This window comes from Eptesicus fuscus, chromosome 3, assembly GCF_027574615.1.
Source record: "Eptesicus fuscus isolate TK198812 chromosome 3, DD_ASM_mEF_20220401, whole genome shotgun sequence".
NCBI classification, from domain to species: Eukaryota; Metazoa; Chordata; class Mammalia; order Chiroptera; family Vespertilionidae; genus Eptesicus; species Eptesicus fuscus.
This window is the reverse complement of record NC_072475.1, coordinates 55,705,990-55,732,902: the sequence shown is the minus strand read 5'-3', so window position 1 is coordinate 55,732,902 and position 26,913 is coordinate 55,705,990. Positions and strand designations below refer to the sequence as shown.

General features: G+C 42.5%; 1 protein-coding gene across 4 annotated transcripts in view; it reads left to right on the top strand.

Moving 5' to 3' along the window:
* The window catches only part of KALRN (kalirin RhoGEF kinase), a 664,115-nt gene extending 645,791 nt beyond the window's left edge, over nucleotides 1–18,324 (top strand). For all 4 annotated transcript variants that reach the window (XM_028131137.2, XM_008155509.3, XM_028131145.2 and 1 more), the window contains 3 exons: nucleotides 12,600–12,800; nucleotides 17,071–17,209; nucleotides 17,779–18,324. In XM_028131137.2, coding sequence (XP_027986938.2) covers nucleotides 12,600–12,800; nucleotides 17,071–17,209; nucleotides 17,779–18,324 — 886 coding nt within the window. The remainder of the gene's footprint in view (nucleotides 1–12,599; nucleotides 12,801–17,070; nucleotides 17,210–17,778) is intronic.
* The last annotated feature ends 8,589 nt before the right edge of the window (nucleotides 18,325–26,913 follow it).

Here is a 26,913-nt window from a genome sequence, read left to right as displayed (position 1 = left end):
TAGACAAAAATATGAATTATTAAGGGGTGGGGCCAGGTGGAGTCTCTTTCTTGAAGAGACACCCCAACTTCTGGCCATTCCACTTTTTATTTACTTGAATACACATTTGCCCTTTAGCAATGCATACAGGTAGATAAAACGTAAGGATTATCAGGTTAGGAAATTGCCTTGAACCACTGAGCCCACAGCAGGGCAGTATTATGCTGATTTTCAGCCCTGCTGAATATCAAAGTCTATTGGCCTTCCAACAGGTCTTTTTACATTAATATGCTAGTTGCTGTTTGCTTTATCCTCCAGCATTTCCCCCTTTTTGTTTTCATAATAAATCTTGAAAGGTGCATGTTGTCTGCAGGGCTCGAGTCCTTTTAAGACTTTTCTTTTTGCATCTGCAGACTAGAATTAAACATATAAGAACAAGAATGAGACAGACAATAGTGATTATACTAAGAGGCAAATGTAGGGAGATCCAGTAAAAGGGATTAAATTATTTCATGTCCTTTTTAAATTGCTTCCAGGCATCTAAGGAACTTGTTTGTAATTTAGCCTGAGACAATTGTACAATATGCTGCTGTAATTTTAAAATATCAAGTGTTGTGTTACCATTACCCCAAGCACCAAGAAGGTGCTTTTTTATTGATTCCCAAGGGTGTAGGGAACAGGGGTAACACAAATCTGGAAAAAATTATAGTGACACTGTAAGGACATTCATAGCTCTAAGCTATGGATATTATCACCCATCCATAGAACTGTAGATTTTAGTGCCAATAATTCTATTTCAAATTAGCTGTCACTTCTTTTTTCTATGGACAAGGTCTTAGTTACATTTTCCTTAACTTGTATAAACTGAGAAGTTTGAACAGTTTGTACCATGGATGAAGCAGCAATTCCTACAGAAGTAAGCAACACTACTAGAGCAAAGAGTCCTGCAATTAACATTCCAAAGAAATCTTTTTTGTCGTTTTAATATTTTTACCAGGTCATGTAACAGTTGGTAGGTTTGATGAGATTCCCAAGGCTTGGTTAGGTCAGTAGGAACCCAAGTGAAAGCAGGTTGTTTTAAAATCATGAGGGAATCTTTTTGGAATGTAGAATTAATACAAAGGGATAGTGTGCAGCCTGTGCATGACACCTCATACAAGTGGCTCGTTGTATTAAGGCGCACCTGGATGGGGCCTGAGAGAAGTACAAAAGGATCAAATACACAAGCAGTGGCAAATACTGTCTTATTGGGAGTTCCCCATAAGGTATGAATAGAGTTATTTAAGCTATAGTTAAAACTATACCATTTTATAGGTGCAAATGCAGCAGCTAATTTCCATTGCATGTTTTGTAGGGGCCAATTATCATGTTGTAATTGAGATCCAACAAATCCTCCTCCATGCCATGAGATGGAGTGATTAGATTCAACATATAGATAGGATGGGGTCCCCTTCCATGTTAGGATGCAGTTGTTACTATATGCAGACCCATAGGGGCTCCAATCCACAAAGGAAAAACTGTTACTAAGCTTACTGCTGGTGGGGTGGTCACTATAACAGTCTTGCCAATTGATTTCTTCCCCTGTGGGATGCCATTCATAAAACATTTACATAATGGCTTAGCGGGGGAGGGGGGGCGCGGAGGGCAGCAGGGATGACTTAGTAATGTTACATTTTCAGTACCTTTCCCAGGAGCAATTAGTGATAGTAGATGTATTTGGGCTTTTGCTTCCCTCTCCTTTGGTGTCCATGCTAACAAGGAACCCTTCTTTAATTCTACACACAAAGAAGCAGCAGTTGGATTCTGTGTCATACAAAAGGGAAGTTGGGTGGCAACACCTGTGTAATTATATTTCGCCCAGATACTTCCTTGTCCCACCTGTGGTCCCCCTGGATGACCATGGTGCTTGGTATTATTGGTGACTATACTAGACAGGGGATCCACCCAAGTAAGGGGTCTCACCCATGGAGGGTCAGGAACATAAGTCCAATATACTTTCCCATTTGCACCTGGTAGTATTACCACACAACTGATGGCTGCTAGCATGGCAGGGAAAACATTCTCAGGTGTTCTTGGGGTTTTTGTCTCCTCACAAATTTGCTCAGCTTTCTGGACTGTCTTCTTCACCATCCTCCAGGCCATCTCCGGACTGTTTCTCATCTGTCTCATTCTCCTCCCATTCCTTATCTTCAGCGTGTTGCCTGGGGCTAGTGTTTTTTGGGGCTGGAGTAGTTGTCTGTCTGCAGCCACAGAATCAGGATGAGGCTCCAGGTGCAAGGTCCTCATTAGTCTGGTCAGATCCTCTCTCAGATCCATGTTGAAGTTTAATGTTCCTTGTAGGAATCCACATGGGCTTGGAGGAGTTTTCTGGAAATACACAAGCATATCCTTGACCAAATGTTAACAAGGAGTCGGGACACTTCCATAAACCAACTCAGGATCTTTCCATTTAACCAAACCATTTTTCTTTGGTTTATTCTGACACCAGTGTAATTCCATAGGTGTCTTTCCATCAGCATTACAAGTGAAAAAATTTGAAGTAATTAAGGCTTGGTATAGCCTACCTACAGGAAATTTTGCCAACACCACTATTCCGCCTTTTTGTTTTTCAGGTTGGGATTTTAGCTGCTGATGTTTGCATTCTATAATTGCCTGTCCTTGGGAATTGTATGGTATTCCCGTAATGTGCTGAATTTTCCATTTTTTGCAAAATTGCTGGAAATTACAGCTCGTGTATGCGGGTACATTATCAGTTTTAATAATTTTTGGAATTCCCATGATGGCAAAGCAACTAGGCAATGATTAATGACCTGTTTTGCCATTTCTCCTGTAGATACAGTGGCCCATCGGATCTTTGAAAAAGTGTCTACAGAGACTTGCAATGCCCCAAGGCATCCTAAAGAAGTATAGTGTATTACATCCATTTGCCAGATATGGTCCCTTATTAATCCTCAAGTGTTAATTCCTGTATTAGGCCCTTGAGGCAGATGTAACATGCAAGTGGGACATTCCTTGATAATCTGAGTGATTGAGAATTGTTTAGACAACGTTTTGGCAGGTTGATGTAAAAGCTGTTTTAATAAAGCGACCAATTGATCAGCATATGCATTTCCTTTTGTTAAAGGACCAGGCAGGGTGGTATGAGCCCTGATATGGGTAATATAAAAGGGATATTGTCTTTGCTGTACAATTTGCTGTACCTGTTTAAATAATATAAATAGACTTTGGTCACTGAGCCATTTTAATCGAGCAGTCTCAATTCTGTTTACCAGGCCAGCAGAATAGGCAGAATCAGAAATAATATTAAGAGGCTCTTGAAAATCCTGCAATGCAACCTTGATAGCTTCTAATTCAGTTATTTGCACAGAAGTATGACTTGTCTGGATGACTCAGTCTGAGTCCATTGTATGATAAGCAGCTTTACCATTAGATGAACCATCAGTAGAAACAGTTAATGCTCCAGGAATAGGTTCCTGCCTACTATTTTTTGGTATAATAATAGGGGTGTAATATAAAAATTGTAGTAGTTTGTTTTTTAGTAACTGGCAACTAAGTTCCCCTGAATATCCACTTAGCCCAATTTGCCAATTTAAATCAGTTTGAAATAACATTTCTAACTGCTTTCCAGTGAGGGGAAGATATATGCATTGGGGTTCTTCTCCTCTAAGCTGCCTGCAGCACTTTCTGAGTTGAGATATTAATTGAGCCATGAGTTCTATATATGTAACCACAGTTTTAGAGGATTGATGCCCTAGGTGGACCCACTCAATAATAGTTGGAGAGTTCCTATTTTGGAAAATAACTCCAGTGGGACTTTTTGCAGTAGGATTAATCTGTCCTAATAAAGGTAATGCAAGCTGTACCCATGCTACTTGGGCTGAGGAAATTGCCTGCTCAATTCTTAGTAACTCCTTCCTACCTTCATCTGTTAATGTTTGGGGTGAGGAAAGATTAGAGACACCCCTAAGTATATTGAATAAATTTGTCATTTCTCCCATAGAGATTTTTAGATAAGGTCTTAACCAATTAATGCCCCCTAATAATTTTTGAAAGTCATTTAAGGTCTTAAGGCAATCTTTTCATATTTCTACGTTTTGAGGCCTAATACAATGGTTTTCAATTATGGTTCCTAGATATTTGAAGGGTGTTTCTCTCTGTACCTTTTATGGAGCAATCATTAAGCCCCATTTAGGGAGTTCCTTTTCTAATTGGGAAAACATTGCTAAAGTCTGCTCTTCCAGTGGACTCGCTAAGAGCAAGTCATCCATGTAATGGATAATATAATGTTGGGAATATTTGTCCCTTAAAGGTTGAATAGCTTGAGCTACTACATATTTTTAACACAAGGTGGGGCTATTGGCCATTCCTTGAGATAAAACTTTCCATTGATATCTTTTCATAGGCTCTATATTATTAATAGATGGCACTGAAAAGGCAAATCTTTGTTTATCTTGAGGTGCCAAGGGAATGGTGAAAAAACTATTCTTGAGATCTACTACAATAAGAGACCAATCTAGCCGAAACCGGTTTGGCTCAGTGGATAGAGCATCGGCCTGCGGACTCAAGGGTCCCAGGTTCGATTCCGGTCAAGGGCATGTACTCTGGTTGCGGGCACATCCCCAGTAGGGGGTGTGCAAGAGGCAGCTGATCGATGTTTCTCTCTCATCGATGTTTCTAACTCTCTATCCCTCTCTCTTCCTCTCTGTAAAAAATTAATAAAATATATTAAAAAAAAGAAGAGACCAATCTAGAGGTATTTGTGAAGACACTGGGAGTCCAGGATATAAAGCTCCCATGCTATGCACAGTAGCATCAACTGCTCTTAGATCATATAATAATCACCACTTTCCTGATGCCTTCTTAGGTATTGTCAATACAGGAGTACTCCAACGATTATTGGTAGGCTCTATGTGGCCAGCCTCTACTTGTTCCTTATTAATTCATTAATATGACCTAATTTCTCCTAGGTTAATAGCTACTGATCCACCCATATAGGTCTATCATCTTTCCATTGTATAGGATCAGCATGGGGGCAAAGAGACTGAGCAGTGACCATTCCTAAAAAGTTTGATATCCTAATCCTCGTCTTCCTGGGTTTCCTTTGGCTTGAATGGATTCTTTAATTTCCTGATTATTTTTTTCTAAGTCTTGACCAGATTGATATTCCATCTATATATATAAAAGGCTAAGCGACCATCACATCCAAAACAACTGAACGGACGACTGAACAGGCTGTGTGGGGGGACCAGGCTGGCTGGGAGGAGGGGGGCAGCAGTGAGGGGTGACCAAATGACTGAGCAGCAGGCTGCATGGGGCAACCAGGCCAGCAAGGGGGTCAGTGAGGGGCGACCAAACGTCTGAGCAGCAGGCTGCGTATGGCAACCAGGCCAACACGGGGGTTAGTGAGGGGTGACCAAATGACCGAGCAGCAGGCTGTGTGGGGAGACCAGGCTCATGGGGGAGGGGTGCAGTTGAGGGTGACCAGACTGGCAGGGGGGGCAGTGAGGGGCGACCAGGCTGGCATGGTGGGGCAGTTGGGGGCAACCATGCAGGCAGGGGGTGGGTGCAGTAAGGGGTGACCAGGCTGGTGGGGAGCAGTTAGGGGCAACCAGGCCAGCGGAAGCGGGGATCAGTTGGGGGCAACTACACCAGTAGGGGGGCAGTTGGGGTGACCAGGCCAGCAGGGGGTTAGTGAGGGGCGACCAAACGACTGAGCCGCAGGCTGTGTGAGGCAACCAGGCCTGAGGGGTTGGGGGCAGTTGGGGGTGACCAGGCTGGTGGGGGGCAGTTGAGGGTGACCAGGCCAGCAGAGGGGGCCAGTTAGGGGTGATCAGGCAGGCTGGCAGGTGAGCAGTTAGAAGCCAGTGGTCCTGGATTGTGAGAGGGATGTCCCCCGAAGGGTTCCAAATTGGGGAGGGTGCAGGCTGGGCTGAGGGTACCCCCCCCGTGCATGAATTTCGTGCACCAGGCCTCTAGTATGAGTTATAACTGCTGTCCCTTGCCAATAATAATACAAGCTTATAAACCTTCTAAAACATTCCGGCCCCATAAGTTGACTGCAATTCCAGAGACTATGTACGGCTGAAACCATCCTGTTTGTCCTTCCTCACCTTGCCACTTTAACACTGAAACACCATGTTGCGTATTATCAGGAACTCCAACCCCCATAATAGAGCCCATACCTTCTACCATGGACCAACTTGGAGGCCAGAATTCTTTACTAATAACACTGACATCTGCTCCAGTGTCTAATAAACCCTTAAACAGTTTTCTCTCTATTCTTAAATTAATCATAGGATGGGTTTTACTAATCTCATGTACCCAATAGATACCTGAGCTTCCAAATCCTTGCGTTCCTCTTTTCCTATTTATAGCTTCACCTTGCTGAATATAAGGTAAAAGTAGGAGCTGCGCAATCCTTTGTACTGGAGTAATTTGAATATGTTTGCATTCTAGTATTACCTTGATTTCTCCCTCAGTCTGAATCTATGACTCCAGGCAAAACAGTTAGTCCTTTCAGAGTGTTTCCACTTCTTCCTAAAACTAATCCTAACGTTCCCTGTGGCACAGGCACCCAAGTTCCTGTAGGAACAGCTTGCCAAGCCATATCAGGGGTCAGAGTGACTGCTACTGTGCTGTTGAGATCCAGGCCTGCGCATAGTTTACTAGACGTTCACTTGTGAATATCCTGAAGTGGCTCGGATGAGGGAATCCACTGTGGGCCTCTCAGGGCATGAACCCCCTGTTGTTGACGGGGCTAGGAGAAGCCCCTCTGGCCGATTCCCTGCGGCTGGTCATTCCCTATGTCTCAATTTAACGGCTGCCCATTTCTATGAAATTTAGATCTACATTGACTAGCCCAATGATTTCCTTTTTGACATCTAGGACATAAAGAGGTTGGATCTGCGTTATTTGAATCAGGAGGCGATTCCGCTCAGGCCTTTTCCTTGGGCTCCACCCTGAGCCCATTTTGGTGGCCCACACTCCTTTTTGAAATGTCCTGGCTTTCCACAATTAAAACATTTTTTACTCCCTGCCATTACAGTGGCAGCTAGTAAGTTTGCTTGAAAAATGCCTGATCCCACATCCTGACAAACTCAAATTATTTCTGTAATGGTACCATTTTTTCTTAGAGGTGTCAGACATTTCTTACAATCAGCATTGGCATTTTCATAGGCTAATTGCTGAATTAAAATGTCTCCTGCTGTTTCATGTTGTATTTGTTGTCTCACTGCTCGAGTGAGGTGAGCCACAAAAGTCCCTGCCTACACTCACCAGAAGCTCCCTCAGGATCCCCTTTTGCTGGTAACGTCCACCAGGCTTTTCTCCCACAAAGTCTAATCTGCTCATAAGCTTATTGCGCATACTGTAGCTGATTCTGCAAGTCACTGTATTGTCCTTGTCCTGCTAACATCTCAAAAATTATTTGAACATTCTGCCCTCGATTAGCATGAGCCTGCTCTTGACATCTCTCTAAAAATTCTCCCTTCCATAACAAATAATCTCCTCCATCCAGGGCTGCACAGGCCAAAGAATACCAATCGAAAGGAGGTAGGTATGCTTCAGAAATGTTAGTCATAATTTCTCCAGTAAATGGAGCGGTAGGACCATTTTGTACTACACTCTCACACAAGGCCTTTATCATCTTAAAGTCAAATTTGTCATGCTGTCTTATTATTTGATTTAGGTAATGTGGATTAGCTACCTGTATAATAGGAAAAGCAAGTCTCTCCTCCACCGTCATGACCTTTAATCCCTCTCGGATAGCTCTATGCACAGTTGATTCTATTAGTGGTGAATTAAATATTTCAAGATCATGATGCGGAGGTGGAGTGGGACATGAAGGTCACTCCTCCATTTTTTCTTTCTGCTCCTCTTTAGGAGCGGAGTGTGCAAGGGGAGGAGGTTTATCCTCTTTTGCCTCTCTAAAAGATTCTAGCAAATGCAATACCATGCTCCACAAAGAGAAACTATCCGAGGGCAAATTTTTCCCCTGCTGATGAGCTATTTTCAAATTCCGACCTACTCTTTCTCAACCTTCAACATCTAAGGTACCCTCGTCAGGAAACCAGGGACTATGTTCTAAAATCATATGCAAAAACTGTAAGAGAGTACCTCTGACACCTTAATTCCTTTATCCTTGAGCATTCAAGCCAAAAGTCTACAATAATATTTTTCTCCTTTACTCGAATTCTGCCCCATTATAACCTGGCTGATTAAAAACATCCCTGTCCACTTACAGTCGCAACTCTGAAGCTGGCACGGGCTCTGTGCATGGTGAACTTCCCACCTTTCCAGTGAATTTCCACTTTTCCTTTTTCACTTTGTATTTTGCTCAGGCGAATCTTCTCCCCCAGTACCTGTTCAAGGAGCTAATTGCCAAGACCTGGACGGCTAGGTTCAGGATCTGAAGGAGGGACCAACACACAAATGAAAACACTAGACAAAAATATGAATTATTAAGGGGTGGGGGCCAGGTGGAGTCTCTTTCTTGAAGAGACACCCCGACTTCTGGCCTGTCTGCTTTTTATTTACTTAAATACGTATTTGTCCTTTAACAATGCATACAGGCAGATCAAAGGTAAAGTTTGGTAAACAGTATAAGGATTATCAGGTTAGGAAATTGCCTTGAGCCATTGAGCCCACAGCAGGGCAATATTATGCTGATTTTCAACCCTGCTGAATATCAAAGTCCATTGGTCTTCCAACAGGTCTTTTTGCATTAATATGCTAACTGCTGTTTGCTTTAGCCTCAGGCAACAGTTAACATCATCCATTACAGTAGAAGTTAGAAGGCAATGGAATAATTGCTTCAAAATTGTAAATGAATTCTTTTCCACCTGGAATTATTCAGCTAAACTAGCAATCAAGTATGTAGGTAGAATAAGCATTAGAGATACACATGTCTCAACTTATTTCCCATGCAATCTGTTGGAACTGATTGAAGAATGCATTCTACTGTAAAAAGGAAAGATATGCATAGTTTACTAGACGTTCACTTGTGAATAGCACTGATGTAGTTCCAGGAATGTAAATACTAAACATTTATAACAATATAATTCTGTTGGGAAACAGGGGATGGGGAAAGTGGCTGTGGGGTGGAGACAGAGGGAGGAAACAGTGAGATGTCAGCAGATAATAATTAAAACTGAAAAAAGTAAATAGTCACTCAAAACATACTATATTTAGAGTCACAGAAGCAAATATCTAAATAATCAGCTAAAATATATTAAACTTGTATATTAAACTGCCTCTAGGGGAGGACAAATGGAGATGGTGGAATGATGGGACACTATTGTTTTTAATAGCAAACCTTGTAAAGCTAAATGACTGTAAACATGGGGATGCACAACTTTCACCAACACAAACAAAAATGAAGGCAGCAGTTCTTCGACATCGCCACAAAATCAGGTGGTCTGTCCTCAGCACTCAAGGTCCTCTGGAAGGACTGCCTTATCATACTCAAACTCACAGAACGACAAATGTGTTAATATATGATGTAAAATAAAACTTTCAGTTTGACCAAATACTTGTTCACTGGGCCAAGAATGGTGTCTGGCATTTAATTAATATTTGCCTGATACTTGTTTTATTGATTAGCACATTCTCTTTTGGGGGAAAATCTATAGCAAAAAACAAACAAACAAACAAAACCCCCACAATTATTGTCAGAAAGTTGCTTGGTGAGCACAGAGCCAGGTCAAGGAGTCAGTTGGACAGTCTTGGTCATGGTCATGGTGTCAGATGTGTTCGTTTCAGCTAAGGGAATGAACTGCTCTTCAGACCATTCACTCCTCTGTTGATGTGTTAGGGCACCTCATGGACAGGCCTTGATGGCACTGGCTTGCCACCTCTTTGACCCTCTCTTTCTTTGCTTCCATTGCTGATCACCCCCCTCCTTCTATTTCACTCTCTTACTACCCTCCATAGGGCTACGGCTGCGCCTGGGAACATTTCCTTTCTTTTAGTTGTGGTTAATTTTGGTAGATGTAAAAATAGAGGGTGGCATATACTTGTTAAATGTCTTTGTCAATTAAAGATGCAAACTGAAGTATTAATGAGTGAAATAACATGTTATATGAATTCTGCTTAAAAACACTTAAAAAAAGCAGAAGGCAGGAAATGAATAGATGAAACAAGGTTGGCAAAATGTTGATAATTATTGAAGTGGGCTACTAGGTGCATAGAATGTCTATTATAGTGTCCTTTCTATTGTTGTGTATATTAGAAATTTCCCTTAAAATAATAAATACAAAATTAAATTAAAAATAGCCTCTTTAAAATATTTTTAAATGATTAAAAGTAGAATTCCTCTTTTAAAATTGTTACTGTTGTTATCATTGTATTTTATAGAAATACTAGAGGCCCGGTGCACAGATTTGTGCACATTGAAAGGAAATGAATTAGGATAAATATTTTAATATCGCTATTCGCCCTTTCTCTATACTGACCGTGTCAACCAAATTCAGGATCGACAATGACAGATTGAAACACATGCATGAGATTGGCGCCAGCAAGAGCTTTATATATATATATATACTAGAGGCCTGGTGCACAAAATTTGTGCATCGGCGGGGGCATCCCTCAGCCTGGCCTGCACCCTCTTGCTATCCAGGACCCCTCGGGGTATGTCCGACTGCTGGTTTAGGCCCAATCCCGCAGGCCTAAACTGGCAGTAAGACATCCCTCTCACAATCTGGGACTGCTGGCTCCTAACCACTCTGCCTGACTGCCTGATCGCCCCTAACTGCGTCTGCCTGCCTGCCTGGTTGCCCCTAACCACTTGCCTGCCTGCCTGATTGCCCCTAACTGCTCGCCTGCCTGCCTCATCACCCCTAACCACTCGCCTGCCTGCCTGATCACTCCTAACCACCTTTCCCTCAGCCCCCGCCACCATGGCTTCATCCGGAAGGACTTCAGAATGATGTTTGAAATGACATCTGGAAGGTTGTTTGACTGTCTGGTCTAATTAGCATATTATGCATTTATTATTATAGATAAACTTGCTTAATTAGACCTGCTTTCTGATTTAACTAAACTTTTTCCAGCCCAGTGAAGTACCCCAACTTCTCTTTCAGGTAATTGTCAGCAACATAGCAGTAAATATCAACACGAAGCAGATTATTATTGTAGATCACACAGGGAGAACAAAGGGTAAAATATTCAACTGCAGCAGTGTTTGACTATATTCAGCACAGTAAGAAAACCTGAAGTCATTTTCAAGGTCCACCATTTCTTACTTCTTTTCAGTCAGGTCAAGTTTCTAAGCTTTCTAAATCTCCATTTTCCAGCTAATGAAAATAAAATAGGATTCCACTGAGTCTCCTATCTACCTACTCCAGGACTTCTGTGAGGATCAAATGAGATGAGGCACAGGAAATGCTTCACAGACATTTGGTTAAAGTACAAAATGTTTCTACCTGGCTATAAAGCAAGTCATGTTCGTGGGCTGAAGAAACTCCAAGGAGACTAGTCACTAGGGAGAGGAAGCTGGGCATTGCTATGTGATGTCATTACCTGGCGCCCACAGCGACTGTTTCGGGGCTGGGCTGGGCTGTGGGCTGCATTTTGCGCCATGGGGTCTCAGCAGCATCGGCTGTGATTTGGTGAGGTGTTGCTTCAGGGTGGTGGCGGGGCCTGTGTCCCACTTCGGGGAAGACAAGTGTTGCTTTGTGGGCACCAGGTCCACGATGCTATTTCTCTGTAAATGGCCAGTGCGCGTCACGGCAGCTCCTGCATTGAGTGTCTGTCCCCTGGTGGTCAGTGCACGTCATAGTGACCAGCCAGAAAGTTAGACACTTAGCATGTTAGCCTTTTGTATATATAGATATTCTGTTTAGAAAAGAAAACTGGACCTGTGGTTGATGTTCAAAAGGATGGAAAAATATTTTTGCATCTCAAAGAAACCCAAAATGCTAAGGAAGGAAAAACGGTGTTTCTGAATGAAAACATTATAATTAAAAATACAGTAGGCCCCCCTTATCCATGGTTTCACTTTCCACTGTTTCATTTACCCATAGTCAACTGTGGTCTGAAAATATCAAATGGAAAATTCCAGAAAGAAATAATTTATAAGCTTTAAATTATGCCCTGTTTAGAGTAGCTTGATGAGATCTCCCACCATCCCATCCCTCCCTCCCAATACATGAACCACCCCTTTGTCCGGCATCTCCACGCTGTGTACGCTCCCTGCCCATTAATCACTTAGTAATTATCTCGGTTATCAGATCAACTATTGTGGTATCACAGTGTTTGTGTTCAAGTAACTCTTATTTTACTTAAAAATAGCCCCAAAGCTCGAGAGTAGTGATGCTAGCAATTCAGACACACCAAAGAGAAGCCATAAAGTGCTTCCTTTACGTAAAAAAAGGTGAGTATGTATAGGAAAAACATGGTATATTTAGGGTTCAGTAGGGTCTGCAGTTTCAGCATCCCCTGAGAGTGTTGGAATGTATTCCCCTGGATAAGAGGGCAGGGCGGCCAATGTACAGGAGAACAGAATTCCTAATAAAATGTTACTATCTGACCACTTCAGTGAAAACGTCACACTTCCTTGAATAAGATAATGCCCAGTTGACTAATGAATCTTGACAAAATGCTTTCTCCCTTCTGTTTTCCAGAGGCCGTTTCTCCATAGTGAAGAAGTGCATCCACAAAGCTACCCGCAAAGATGTGGCTGTGAAATTCGTCAGCAAAAAGATGAAGAAGAAGGAGCAGGCTGCCCATGAGGCTGCCCTACTCCAGCACCTGCAGCACCCACAGTACATCACTCTCCACGACACCTATGAGTCTCCCACGTCCTACATCCTGATTTTGGAACTGTAAGTACAGGTGTCGTCTCGCTAAGGTGGTCCCCAGCTGTTTGGGTTATTTACCGGCAGTTACCTTTAATACAGTGTCTTAGTTGACAAAGTGTTCTGTGTCACATGCACTCTGCCCTCCAGTTTATAAAAATGTTATTCCCATTTTTTTAGATTAGAAAATCAAGGATAAGGAAGCTCCTTAAAAGTAGGAATTGGAAAAGCTGAGACTTGAACCCACGTCTCTCTCACTCAGTTTTCATTTTCTTTCTATTGTGGACTCTTGAGCCAGGCAGTTTAGAAAAACCTGATGGACAATAGGCTTATCGACAGGGGTGTGGTTGAAATGAGAGGGGGTTTGTGCATCAATCCACTGCCATCACATCCCGTCTACCGTCCAAGAGATTCCTTCAAGGATGGAACCTTAGCTTCAAAATGTTCCACTCATTCCAGATTTGCTAGGGACTCAGGCAACCATATATTTTGGTCACGGAAGACAGCAAATAAAGTAGTGAGGTCCCATTCTCCTCATCACTACCCCATGCTAAGAACAGAGAGCATGCTCTGTGCTGTAGAAAGACTTTACAGAGACTAAAGAAAGTCTTTCCAGCAGTGCTGAGCCCTCATAGAAATGTTATCAGATTGGTGCTGATGAGACCCGGCCTGGGGAGGAGACAGACATTGGCACCGAAGGCCAATGCTGTGCATGGCTCCACAGAACCTCTGTTCAGCAGAGAAGCACCTGCACTTACAACTTACAACTGTCATTTTAGTCTTGCTCTTGTGTGCTTCTTAGTCTAGCTCAGCGATTTTCAACCCGTGTGCTGCAAGAATTTTACAACATGCAGTACCTGACTATTTAGTCAGGGGCACTGACCTCTTTTCCTTTAGATTGTCAAATAAAAAATTGACAACAGCCAACACAACAGTAGCTGTCCAGTGTGAATGAATCAAAATTATACCTGTATTTTTTGTCAGATGAGCAAAAATATATTTTTAGTGTTATGAAGAATTTTAGTAATTAGTTTATGTGTGCCATGAGATGAAAAAAGTTGAAAATTGTTGGTGTAGCTGTATGTGTATGGGGGTGTTTGAAGAAGTAACTGATCATAACTTTATTTATGATGAATAAAGAAAAGCCCAAATGCAAACATCTTAGGCTAAATTTGTAACTTGGTTGAAAAGAAACAAGAGGAGACAAAACCAACACTGTTAGTATTGGTAATTCTGTTTTGATAGTTACACAGCTAGATTGTCACTTTGGACTTAGCAAATACACTTACAAACAGCCTTTCTGAGCCTAACCTGTTTGTTTGGGAGTTTCCTAACTCAAAAGGTGAATTCCGTGGACAGTGAATTATCTTTGTTAACAAGAGACATGTTATACTTGCGCATGCTTCCAATAAAAGGCATTATCACTTGCATACCAAGGTGGGACAGCAACCCAGAACCTTTGCTCCTTCAGATTGCAGATCACCATCCCAGGGAAGGTGTCAATCACCAGGCTCTTGGTGCAATGGAGAGAGGAGCCCTTGGAATGAAGAAACTGAGTTCTAATCCCAGCTCCGTGTTTGGGGCAGTGTATGTGGCTTCCTGGACCTCAGGGTTCTCATCTGTGAAGTCTCAACATCACTTCTCAGAGATGTTTGCAGGGATTAAACTAGATGAAGGTTGAATTGAACTAGTTTATCAACATGCACTGAGTACTCACTATGTGCCAAGCACTGTGTAGACCTGAATTGGGGTGGAAAGAACAAAGATGAAAAAAGTATGCCAAAACCGGTTTGGCTCAGTGGATAGAGCGTCAGCCTGCGGACTGAAGGGTCCCAGGTTCGATTCCGGTCAAGGGCATGTACCTTGGTTGCGGGCACATCCCAGTGGGGGGCCTGCAGGAAGCAGCTGATCGATGTTTCTAACTCTCTATCTCTCTCCCTTTCTCTCTGAAAAATCAATAAAAATTATATATATATTTTTAAAAAGATGAAAAAAGTAGTTCTTGACCTTGAAGAGTTATACATTGAATGAGGAAGACCAATAGCTAAATGAATGGTTTCAATATAGTAGGTACATGCATATTTGGGAGAGAGTTACTGTGACAACCTAGAAAGGTACTTGGTAGGACTTGAGGTGAGAGACAGTTCCTATGCTAAATCTTGGTTATGCTGTGACTGTGGGTCTCCCTTTCTGTGACCATCCAAATGGTTGGTAGAGCTTTTTTAGTTGTCTGCTTAAGTTGCCCGATCCTCTAGTCTATGGCAGGCCTGGGCATCTGCTCTAAGTGTGAACTTGGTGGCTGAGACTTTCGGATCTCAGAGCAGTGCTGCTGTTAATTGCTCCCTTAAGTGTTCCAAGAAGTCCAGGGGGATGCATCTCACAAGCCCAAAACGACTTCATTCCATACTCACCACGCCCACCCCATGCCTCTCAGGGTCAGAGGGAGGAAAGTAAAGGAGGTCTTCATTGGTCCCAACCTTTGCTCCTGTCAAGGGGAGCAGAAGAGACCTGTAGGAAGGAAGAAGCTGGGGGAGAATGGAAACTTGGCCAAAGGCATTTCAGCTGTGCTTGAAAGTACTTCTGACCCTTACTCAAGCTTCTCTGCCTGGGCATTTCCTGAGGATGTGCCTTTAAGAGCCCAGTGCACATTAGAGGATAACTGTCTGAAATCTGGTCACTCCTTGCTAAAGAGGGCACAGGTACCTGAAAGTAGGTGACATTGCCCGGCCAGTGCCTCAGTGGGTGAATGTCATCCCAAGTATCAAGAGGTCGCCGGTATGATTCTGGTTTCAGCTCGATCCCCAGTAGGGGGCATGCTGGAGGCAGTTGGTGGATTTTTTTCTCTCTCTCTCTCTTTCCTCTCTCTCTAAAAATCAACAAAAACGTATTTTTTAATAAAAGAAAGTAGTTGACATTTATTGAGCACTTACTGTTACTGCCAATTATGTGTACACTAGTAGCCTGTTTGCACGAAGATTCGTGCAATAGACCTTCATTCACCTGGCTGCCTGCACCAGTTTTCTGCCAGCACCGGGGACCCAGGCCTTGGCTGTGGCCACCGCCTTCTACCTTCTTTCAGGGTCCCGGCTTGGCCCTGGGCGGTGGCCTTGGGCTCGGCCGCACCCCAGCGTCCCTGCGATCGGAGCAGGCACCCCGCTGGCGCCCAAGGCCCGGAAAGCCCCGGGTGGCTTACCGGGCCTTGGGCTCCGCCGCACCCCAGCGTCCCTGCAACGGTTTCCTGGTGGGCGTGGTTGATGGGCGTGGCTTGGTTGGTGGGCGTGGCTTGGTTGGTGGGCGTGGCTTGGGCGTAGTGAAGGTGTGGTTAATTTGCATATTTGTCTATTATAAGGTAAGATGCCTCATTGTCTCACTTGGTCCTTGCACATTCCTCATAATGAAGTAGGTATTATTGCTGTGGTGGTTATTATTATTGCCACTTTAAAGATGAAGCAACCATAACACAGAGAATTAAATGGCTTGCCCTAAGCTCCCAGCCTGCAAGTGGCTGAATCAGGATTCAAATCAGGGTCTGCCTGGCTCCTCCTACCTTGTTCTCAGTCACAGTTTCTAAGGTTGAAAAGTTGCTAAAAGGCAAAGGATTCAAAAGGGGGTCAAGAATGCCCAAGAAAAACTTTGCCTTCTTCCTGGTTTTCCCCAACTAAAACTTGGCAAATAAAAATCCTTGAGGGATGTCAATTCTAATTCACTTATTTGCTTAGATTAGAATCCTTGTGAATATTAAACAGAAACTAGGCTGCCACAATTTAAATGTTTGTGTGTTTGTGTGTGTGTGTGTGAGTTCACAATGCCATTTGGGGTGAGAGGAGGTAGGCAAGCTCTAACCCCTCCGTCTGACTTTGTAGCAGGAAGCAAAGAAAAGCCTATGGGCTGCTGGTAGCCCCCAGGTTCCAGGTAATCAGGTATTGCTGAGGGAGCTTTCACTCTCTCTCTCTCTCTGAAGACTTCTCTATTCTACAACCTAACCTCTCAAAGGACCTTTGAGTTGGATCTTTTTAGCCGTGAGCAATTTTAAATGTTAACCAAACAGAATGTGTCTTAAACAAGGTTATACAGATGTCTTCCCTGAAGCACACCACATTGGTAATTTTATTTCCTTGTTTGTTTGTTTGTTTGTTTGTTTCAGTTCTGACTAACTAAACTCAGGGGCTCTGGATAAAATATGCCTGTATGACCACTTTGATCTCTATAACAGGGGGTAGGAAAGATCCTTACAGATTTGTATGTGTGTTATTTCTTTACAAACATATTTCCTTTGCCTCTTCCTCCCTACTTTCAGGATGGATGATGGCCGGCTCCTAGACTACCTTATGAATCACGATGAGCTGATGGAAGAGAAGGTAGCCTTCTACATCCGAGACATCATGGAAGCGCTGCAGTACCTTCACAACTGCAGGGTGGCCCATTTGGACATCAAGGTAAAAAGTAACAGTCACCCTTGCAGGGAAGTGACCAAGTCCAACCTGCCAGTCATGATCCTTGAGGGATGTCAATTCTAATTCACTTTTATTTACTTAGACTAGAACCCTTATGAATATTAAACAGAAACGAGGTTGTCACACAATCTAAATGTGTTTTCGTGAGTTCACAATGACATTCGGGGTGAGGGAAGGTAGGCAAGCTTTAACCACTACTTCTAACTTTATAGAAGGAAGCAAATAGATGTCAGCTTTTCCATGGTGCTCAAGAAAGCCCCTGTTCTCCAAAATGAATACATTATTCTTCACTTGATTCGCTGCAGAAGTAAGGGATACCTATGAAAACATGATTTTCCATGTCAAAGGACTTCTTTGAAGTACCTCCCAACCCCGGTTAAGCTTAGTTTGAAGCCTCCTATGTGCTTTGCAGAGGGAATGTCCCATACACTAGAGGCTTTACCAAAATATAGCAGAACTGTGCTGGAACTAATGGAGTCCTACTGATAGTCGAACGGAGAGCTGAACTTGCCTTCTCTTTTCCCCCCGCCTCCTTGTAACTGTCTCCTCAGCCTGAAAACCTGCTCATTGACCTGCGGATTCCAGTGCCTCGAGTGAAGCTCATCGACTTGGAGGATGCTGTCCAGATCTCGGGTCACTTCCACATCCACCACCTGCTGGGCAACCCCGAGTTTGCCGCCCCGGAAGTGATCCAAGGCATCCCTGTGTCCCTGGGCACCGACATCTGGAGCATTGGGGTCCTGACGTACGTCATGCTGAGTGGGGTCTCCCCCTTCCTGGACGAGAGCAAAGAAGAGACGTGTATCAATGTGTGCCGGGTGGACTTCAGCTTCCCCCACGAGTACTTCTGCGGCGTGAGCAATGCCGCCAGAGATTTCATCAATGTGATCCTACAGGAAGACTTCCGGAGGCGGCCCACGGCGGCCACCTGCCTGCAGCACCCGTGGCTGCAGCCCCACAACGGCAGCTACTCCAAGATCCCCCTGGACACCTCCCGCCTGGCGTGCTTCATAGAACGCCGCAAGCATCAGAACGACGTGCGGCCCGTTCCCAACGTCAAGAGCTACATCGTCAACAGGGCAAACCCAGGGACGTAGCCCTGTCCCCGCCCTGGAGGTTTCACATGGAAGCGCAGTGTGAACCAAAGCAAGACTGAATGTGCTGTAATTAACTCTGTTCATTATTTCACCCCAGGCCGTTCTCTGGATTGAGAGAGGGCCCCTCGTCAGTGGTTATTCAGGGTCTGAGCAGCAGAAAAATCACCCTCCATCCAGGGCTTTCCAGAAGGCCATTCAGAAGAGACAAAGAAGGAGACAGCCCCAGAGAGTATAACCAAGAGGGGCAGGGATAACGAGAATATGAGCTGATACAGAATATTAACTGTGCGTTCCAAAGAGAGTGGGTAACGGGGCAAAACTTCAGCTCACTGTAAGTGAGGGTAAAAGGTTTCTGCCTTGGCTGAAATTTTAAGCAGAAAGTTCTGTTTAACAGAGATGTCATGTATGCCAACTAGTATGGTTTAGATTCCTTAGATATAGTTTCTTTATAGGATCCATCTACACATACAGTGAACTCTATCCCGTTCCGAATTCAGAGTTTTATAATAGAGAGATATATATGAAAGCATCATAAGTAACTTGGAGTGCTCCAGTTAGGACAGTGATTTCTCTACCGAAGCATTACATTGTTTTGACTAAGCACAATTAGATGACGAGTTTTTTTAGAGCATTTTATACATCTTGTATAGAAATCTTTTACCAGAACCTGTGCATTAAGAGAAAGCAGTTACCCCTTTGCAATCTGTGGGTGAGAAGGCCTTTCTCTCAGTCACAGGCACTTGACTCACGTAGGTTCTGTATAGGAAATGCTACTCCCTAATTCACTGGCAGCTCAGAGTCCATCTGGGAGGGAAGCCTGCCGGAAAATCAGTAAGAGTTGTGGGCTACTTTTATGTCTACACTTGGTTTGAAATTGATAAGCGAATATAACAGGTTCATACAAAAGGGCAAATAGAAACCTTTCCTACAGTTTCTCTGAACTCTGTACCACTTTCTGCTGACCTCTACAACTGTAGAATGCAGTCCTCAGAAAGCTGGCCTACTTGATTTCCTACCCCTTGTGGAAGCTAAGGGGTGCTCACCAAAAGGAGGCAGCCATATATAGGCCTGGTAAAGGCCTGGTCCCAAGTCCTTTTTGAAGCCATGGAATAAAACCCGATACATCACCCTAATAGAGCATTGAGTTTTAACTGCGATTGCAATACCTACCACCACTCAGCCGCCAATATTTCCTGAGACTAAAAGGACTAATTGCACTTTGAGGCCGACGCTGCTTTCTGGTGTATATTCTCCGCATCAGATGACTATTAACTGCCCTTTGTTCTGCTAGTGGAAAAACAATTAAACCTAGGCATTTCATGTTTTATTTTTTCTATTTTTTGTTTTTGTTTTGGAAAATGTTTTTGTTTTTTGTGTTTGTACATGATCCACTCTTTGTTTTCTAGAACATGTTTTGAAACTTGTGGTTATGAAAACAATACTTTAAATATTTAAGTCACATATTTGTCCAAATCAGGTTTAATGGCATTGCTTCTGTCCTAGAGTAGGATTGAGAACATTGAAATCATGCAGCTCAGAAGTGCAAGCAGGGAGCTGACGAAGAATAAATAGAACTACAAACCTATCCAAGTGAAAAAGAAGGGTGGACATAAGCCTGAACTTTAACATACAAAAACACTGATCTGCACAGTGGAAAGGTAGAATTAAAAATACTCATCATTCCTTTCCCCTGATTTCAAAGTCAACTTCCTCATCTACCCTCCACTTCATCCCATCCAAGATTATAAATTAATAAATGAGTAGAAAGTATAAGCAATAAGACTAGATAGCACTTCGTGTTTTCAGGATTAACCAAATATGTGGAAACTGACTCCGACTGTGTTCGTTTCCTAGTTTTTGAATGGCCTGGGCCATCAAGGGTCCCTTCCTCAGAGCGTTCCCTTGATGAACCCTCCATAGTCTTCATTTAGAAACGAATGTATATACAAATGCTATATGACATGATATTTTAAAATGTAAAACAATTTACTGAAAACTCTTTCCGTAAACCTGTCTTTATTATGAGACATAGCATAAAAGAAGAAAGCCTGGTCCCTGCGTTCATCATGAGATAGAGTGCAGGCACTGGGGACTCCAAATATCCATATAGTATGGCCTGGCAAGTTCTGTTCCATCCACCGTGGATGGCGATGAAAGAGCCCCTGCTGAGTCATTCTGTGTGTTGATGACCAAGCAGGAGACAAGCTGAGTTTCTGCTTAAGAAGGGCAGGGCCCAGGACAATGAATGGTGCACAGGCTGCACAGGAGAGCATCAGTGGAATCGTGCTGTGGGGAGGGCGGTTGACAGGATGTTAGAGCCAAAGCTTTTGCATCAGCTTTTACAGCAGGGTGGGGAGGACTCAGACATGAAATTGCATGGAATTCCCCCTCGCCAAGGACACTTGGGGAAGTGAGGAGACAGAAGGGGAAGGACACAGGCATGAAAAGTAGTATGATTTTGTTAACTGGAGCCAAAGTACAATCATTAGAGTAGAATAAATTTAATAGTGGCCCCAAGAGAAAGAGGGTCTAGTTTATCTAGTTTGGCAACTGAAGGAAACTAACAGGGACTCTCCCTGTCTGCAAAGTTTCTGGTTCCTCGCAGCAATGATGAGGCAGCGATCCTGGTTCAAGAATTCTCCATAGCAAGTTGGAAGTAACAAAGAGTCCCAGAAGAGAACTGGGAAATGGACTTTAGGTGAGAGACAAGGGGCCAGGGATCACTTTCTTGTACCTGTTTTGGGAGGCGTATTTAGTTAGTCCTTTGGATAACAGAAGAGTGAAAAGGAGAGAAAATAGTCCATTTCTCTAATTAGTCCACTTCTCTAATACAGTGGTCCTTGAAATCAAAACTTAACGAGGAATTAGTGAAAGTGAACTTCTAGTTGAACTGGGAAAAATATAAATGTTGGTTTAAGCCACAGGCTTCTTGCTTGGCTTATATTCATTGTATAGGGTTTGGGGTTTTTTATTTGTTTATTTTGTTTTGTAAGGGCGGGATGGAGAAAAAAGGGAAAGATCAGGGACAACTCAGAATAATCTTTAAAAGGCATAATGATTTACTGCATCTTTTACAATTGTTTCAAGTTAAATAGATTTATATCCACTTACAGCTGAATGTGGGAACATTTTTTTTTTAAAGTGTGGTGTTGGCAGTGTCCTTCAGGTCTCTCACAGCCATATCACTCTTGGGGGAGAGGAGGAGGCAGGGGAAAAGCTGGCTTCACTGCTTTGTGACTCACAAAGCCTTTATAATGGTAGTGCCTTTCAGAGGGGAGGATGGGAGATAAAGAAGTTCATTGTATTTAGAGTGACTGATATTGCAGCGTTTTTCTTCATTTTATAATACCTTTTAAATGAAAACATCTGAATATAGGGTAAGCCGAGGAATTCTTGAGTTTCAACCTCAGCTATTCCTGATTCATCCTTTCTTACAGAAAGTCTGTTTTTATTTGGCCCAAATGTCCCCATTGTTAGAAAGTTAGGGGGAAAGAGGGTAGACATTAATTTCATAGGGATGTTGGAAGAATACCTTAGTTGGGATGTCTAGAAAATACTTTGATTTTTTTTTTAAAGTGCTACACACTGCCAGTGCTAAGAATTTTATTGATAGGAACTTTGAACATTCCAATTTTTCAATATTCATGTTTTTTAATACCGTTTGCAAGCTCATGAGGTTAAATTCCATCAATTGATTTTAATTGGAAGTACTAAGTGCTCTTTGTCTTTATGTTATTTTGTCTTGGCCTGTAATTTTGATCATTTAAAAGCTTGTCTACAGAAAAAGGTTAGGAAGAGCTGATTGAAGTCTCATGTCAATACACTGTTTTCTTCAGTATTTCTTATGGCAGACACAACGAGTAAGATGCCCTCCAAAGCCACCGCTACTCTCTCTTCTCAGAGAGCTTTGCACTCTGGGAAAATTGGCAGAGAAGACCCCAAACAGCCACTTTCCTCACTGGGCTGGCAGAAGTGAGAATAAAATATTGTCTGATTTTACAACTCACTCCTCAGAGTCTCACCGTCATCTGCTACAGAAGCCAGTTAAATGCGCAGGTGTAGAAATGAATAGAACTGTTGGTTCGGGGAAGGAAAATTTTGAATCTTCTTCTTCTTCTTCTTCTTCTTCTTCTTCTTCTTCTTCTTCTTCTTCTTTTAAGATAATTAGTTTTTCAGAAGTATATTTTCTTTCTCATGGTCTTTGTGATTTGGTGTCCGTAAGTTAGTCATCACTTTTTTCTTATGTGAAAGAGCATGGAAATTTAGATCTGTGAGAATATGGGGGAGCAAATATATTATAAATCAGATGGAGGTTATTTCTGTGTATTAACTAAAACTTTGCCCCATGAATTTGGTAGAGGAGGGAATATGTCACTCATAAGGGGTCTCCACAGCAAGGCAAATGTGCAAATACCATCCCTTGCTCAGTTTGGGGGAATGTTGACCTATTTCTTTCTCTCCCATGTACCAGCTCTGTGGAGTCCAGGCTAGGCAAACCCAGTATGTGAGCTTTCAGTGGATTCATTTGTATCATGGTTTTTCTTAACTATTTAAAATCTCGGGATCATTTGGAAACGAATGAGTAAAATGGGGCATGGTTAAGAAAGATAAGGTTTTCACATACTCCACTAAGAGAAGCTACTATGTTCGTATTCATTTTCTAAAAACTCTAAGGCTCTGGTCGTTTCATTAACTCTAGAGGATTAAAAGGCACTGAATTTTGTTCACAGCACTAAACATTTAGAAAATATTCATGTGAGAAACCTATACAGAAATAGAACACAGAGGTATCATAGGCCATATTTTCTTCATCACTTTTTTAAAATATATTTTTATTGATTTTAGAGAGGAAGGGAGAAGGGAGAGAGAGAGAGAGAGAGAAACATCATTGATGAGAGAGAATCATTGATGGGCTGCCTCCTGCACACCCCCTACTGGGGACCAAGCCTGAAACCCAGGCATGTGCCCTTGACCTGAATCAAACCCGGGACCCTCCAGTCCACAGGCCGACGCTCTATCCACTAAGCCAAACCAGCCAGGACCGTCACTTTTAATATATGTAGAAGTTAAAAAGCAATTACTCTAAGGCAAATTTTCATCTTTAAGAGATACTTGTGGAAAGCCTGCAATAATACAGGCTATCGCGTTTCCCTGTCAGCCTGTTTGCTGGGAGATTCTAAACTGTGGTCAGATTTAGTTTCTATTCAAATGTTCAAGATTAACTGTTTATTCACATAACTTATTTTGGATAGTGATAATAGCTGAGAAAATGGAGGGTGGTGGAAAAACATGCAAATAAAATTATTGGAGTCCCAACTCTGGAGGCTTAATTTAAGCAACTTAACTGCTAGCCCAAGAATAGCTAGAATAAGAGTTCCATCATGCCTGACTTCTATCAAGAACTGAATCCACATCCAGGAGTACTATGGAGACTGTTACCATGATCTCAAGGACTGTGGTTATGAATTTGAAGTTAACAAACGTACATATTCTCTCACTAACTTAAGCCATATCTGTCATCTCTATTGCTTTTTTTTTTTTTTTTTTTTTACCCTGGTGCTTTTACCTCTGTTTCTGCCAAACTTCAGCCTACTCTATGGGGAAGGTGAGTAAAACTGTAGTTAAGACAAATGTGAAGACTGTGAAAAAACTAAACATCCTCTTCAGAGTGAGATCCTAGTCAGAGAACAGTAGTGTTCCAAGTGCAAACTGTTAGAAAATATGGATATATGTACATCTGTACATGTATATAGTGTATAATATATATGTATATGTTATTGCTCATATGCAGAAATCTATCCATTTGAAGACAGCCCAGGTGGGTCAGTTTTTCTATTGGAAAACGATTCAGGGCTGTTCAAAATCATTAGGGCTGGTGGGTAGAGTTAGATCCTACTCAATTAGGAATTATTTGCTGTCTTGAAGTCCACAAAACCAAATCAACAAAGCCTGAAGCATAATAGGGCCATTGTTTAGCATATTATGCTTATATGGAGTCAGAAGTACCTTTATATTTGAATTATTAACAGTTAGTTAACTGCACTGGTACCTCTTGGTTTTGAGTGACCCCTCCCCACCAAGTCTTTTGAGAATTTGGGGTGGCTTCTCTGCTATTCAGATAAAGGGCCTTCTCCATAAGTGGACAGGTTTCCCCATAGGGACCATTACACATATACATATAAGTTCATACTTTCATCAGGCTTGTTAATAATTGGTTTAAAAATCACTCCACAGTATTGATAAATAGCTCTATATTTTCAAGGTGCAGAAGAATTCCACAGCCTTAATTATTTCAGTGTCTTGCTGGTCTGCCTTAAGTGTATCTTCTGGGTTTTAGTTGTCTTATTTTTTTAAATTTTCTGCAGTTATTCATTTTGTATGCACACAATGTCATTTTGTAAATGTAGGTTGTAAATATTTTATTTGTGAGTCAAATTTACTCATGTGTAATGTTGTAAAGTGATGACCTGCTGTCTTGTCATTACTATAGTAAATGTTATAAGTTATGGATTGAAACTTCAAAATGTACATCTCACAAGTTATCATGCCTATAAATATACTATACTAAAGATGATTATTTCTGGTGGCCTTTTTGTTTTCTAATTAAAACCTTTGTTCAAAACAGTAATTTTCTCTCTCTTTCCCCAAATATATTTTTACAAGGTAAAAATATTACAACACTTTTGCCCAGGATTTTGGATCGAAAGTAACCATTTTGTAGCCTGGAGAAGTATTCTAAGGCATTTTTAAATTTTTATATATTTTTACATTTATTTTTATTGATTTCAGAGAGTAAGGGAGAGCGAAAGAGAGAGAGAAACATCAATGATGAGAGTCATTGATCAGCTGCCTTCTGCATAGTCCCTACTGGGCATGGAGCCCGCATGTGCCCTTGACCTGAATCAAACCTGGGACTCTTCAGTCCTCTGGCCGGAGCTCTATCCACTGAGCCAAACTGACTAGGGCCATTTTTTAAATTTATTTTTTATTTTTTAAAATATTTTATTGATTTTTTACAGAGAGGAAGGGAGAGGGATAGAGATCCAGAAACATCAATGAGAGAGAAACTTTGATCAGCTGCCTCCTGCACACTCCCTACCGGGGATGTGCCCGCAACCAAAGTACATGCCCCTGACTGGAATGAACCGGGACCCTTTGGTCCACAGGCCAACACTCTATCCACTGAGCCAAACCGGTCAGGGCCATTTTTTTATTTTTAAAAATGCTGAATAAGTCTCAGGTGTGAATTGTTAACTGCATTCTAGTGTTTCATGTGGCAACTTTGTTAGCAAATTGGCAGGCTGTTTGGGCTGGATCTCATAAGTTTATGAATCATACATAGTATGAACTCGAGGAATCTGGATTAGCCTACATAGATATGATCAGGCATCGAAAGACTCTGCATGTGCCACCCAAGTGTCAGTTAGCTAGAGTGTTCAGATTGATTGGCTTATTTTTCCAATAAAAACAAAATGTTTTGCTCTAGCTGGTTTGGCTTAGTGTACAGAGTGTCGGCCTGTGGACTCAAGGGTCCCGGGTTCCATTTCGGTTAAGGGTACATGCCTAGGTTGCAGGCTTGGTCCCCAGTAGGAGGTGTGCAGGATGCAGCCAATCAATGATTCCCTCTCTCTTCCTCTCCCTTCCTCTCTGACATCAATAAAAATATATTTTTTAAAATGTGTTAATATTTGGCTTCTATTTCACCAAGATTTACCATTTATTTAAAATGAGAAACAACTGTCAATGCACAGGCTCTTCACACTGGTTGTTCAGCACAATTTCTTCAGAGAAAACGAGGATATACATAAATAATATTGAAATGAAATAGAGATCAATTTGATGAGCAACCATCATTAGCCCTATGGCTTTCTGGGTTATGTACCTTAAAGTATTGCCTTCTACACATAATGAGAATTTCCTCCTCTTTAAGAGATTTATTTGTGAAGACGGAATACGCTTGGAATTTCAGATTGGCAGGCCAGAGTACCCTCCTGGATAACCTTGATCCCAGTCAATTCATCCTCTACTCTCCTCCCTCTCATCAGCTGTACACGTGCTACATGCCAAGCACCTGAGCTACTCTAAGGGGAATACACATACTCCTCCAGGACACACAGAGCCCACAGAGAAGGTAATGAACCTGCCAAGAGCTGTACAGTCCCATGTGCAAATTGCTGACATTGTCACGTGACGGATGCTGGGAAGTTAATAGAAAAATTGAGAAAAAGTCCCGGTCTTGGAGAACTTGCACTTCCTTTGGTGAAACGAGGTGGGGGTTCGTGGCTAGTAACAAGCAAATAAAGACATGCTTGGCTAAGTAGTGGAGCTAATTAAGAAGACCCTGAGCTTTAAAAAGTGGGCAGGGTTTATATACAGTCTCCGGGCTTTAAATTCCATCGACCCCACGCAGAGGCAGCCAACAGAAACAGAAACCTCAGCAAGGTGCACTACCGCCACCTGACCCTCGTTACCTAGGCCCCAGTAGAGGGCGCAGTGAGCCAGCCGGCCGCCGGAAAAGGGGCGGAAGGGGCGGGGCTTATAGAGTGACGTCACCAGAGCGCCGCCGCTCCGGCGCCCTACGGCGTTTGG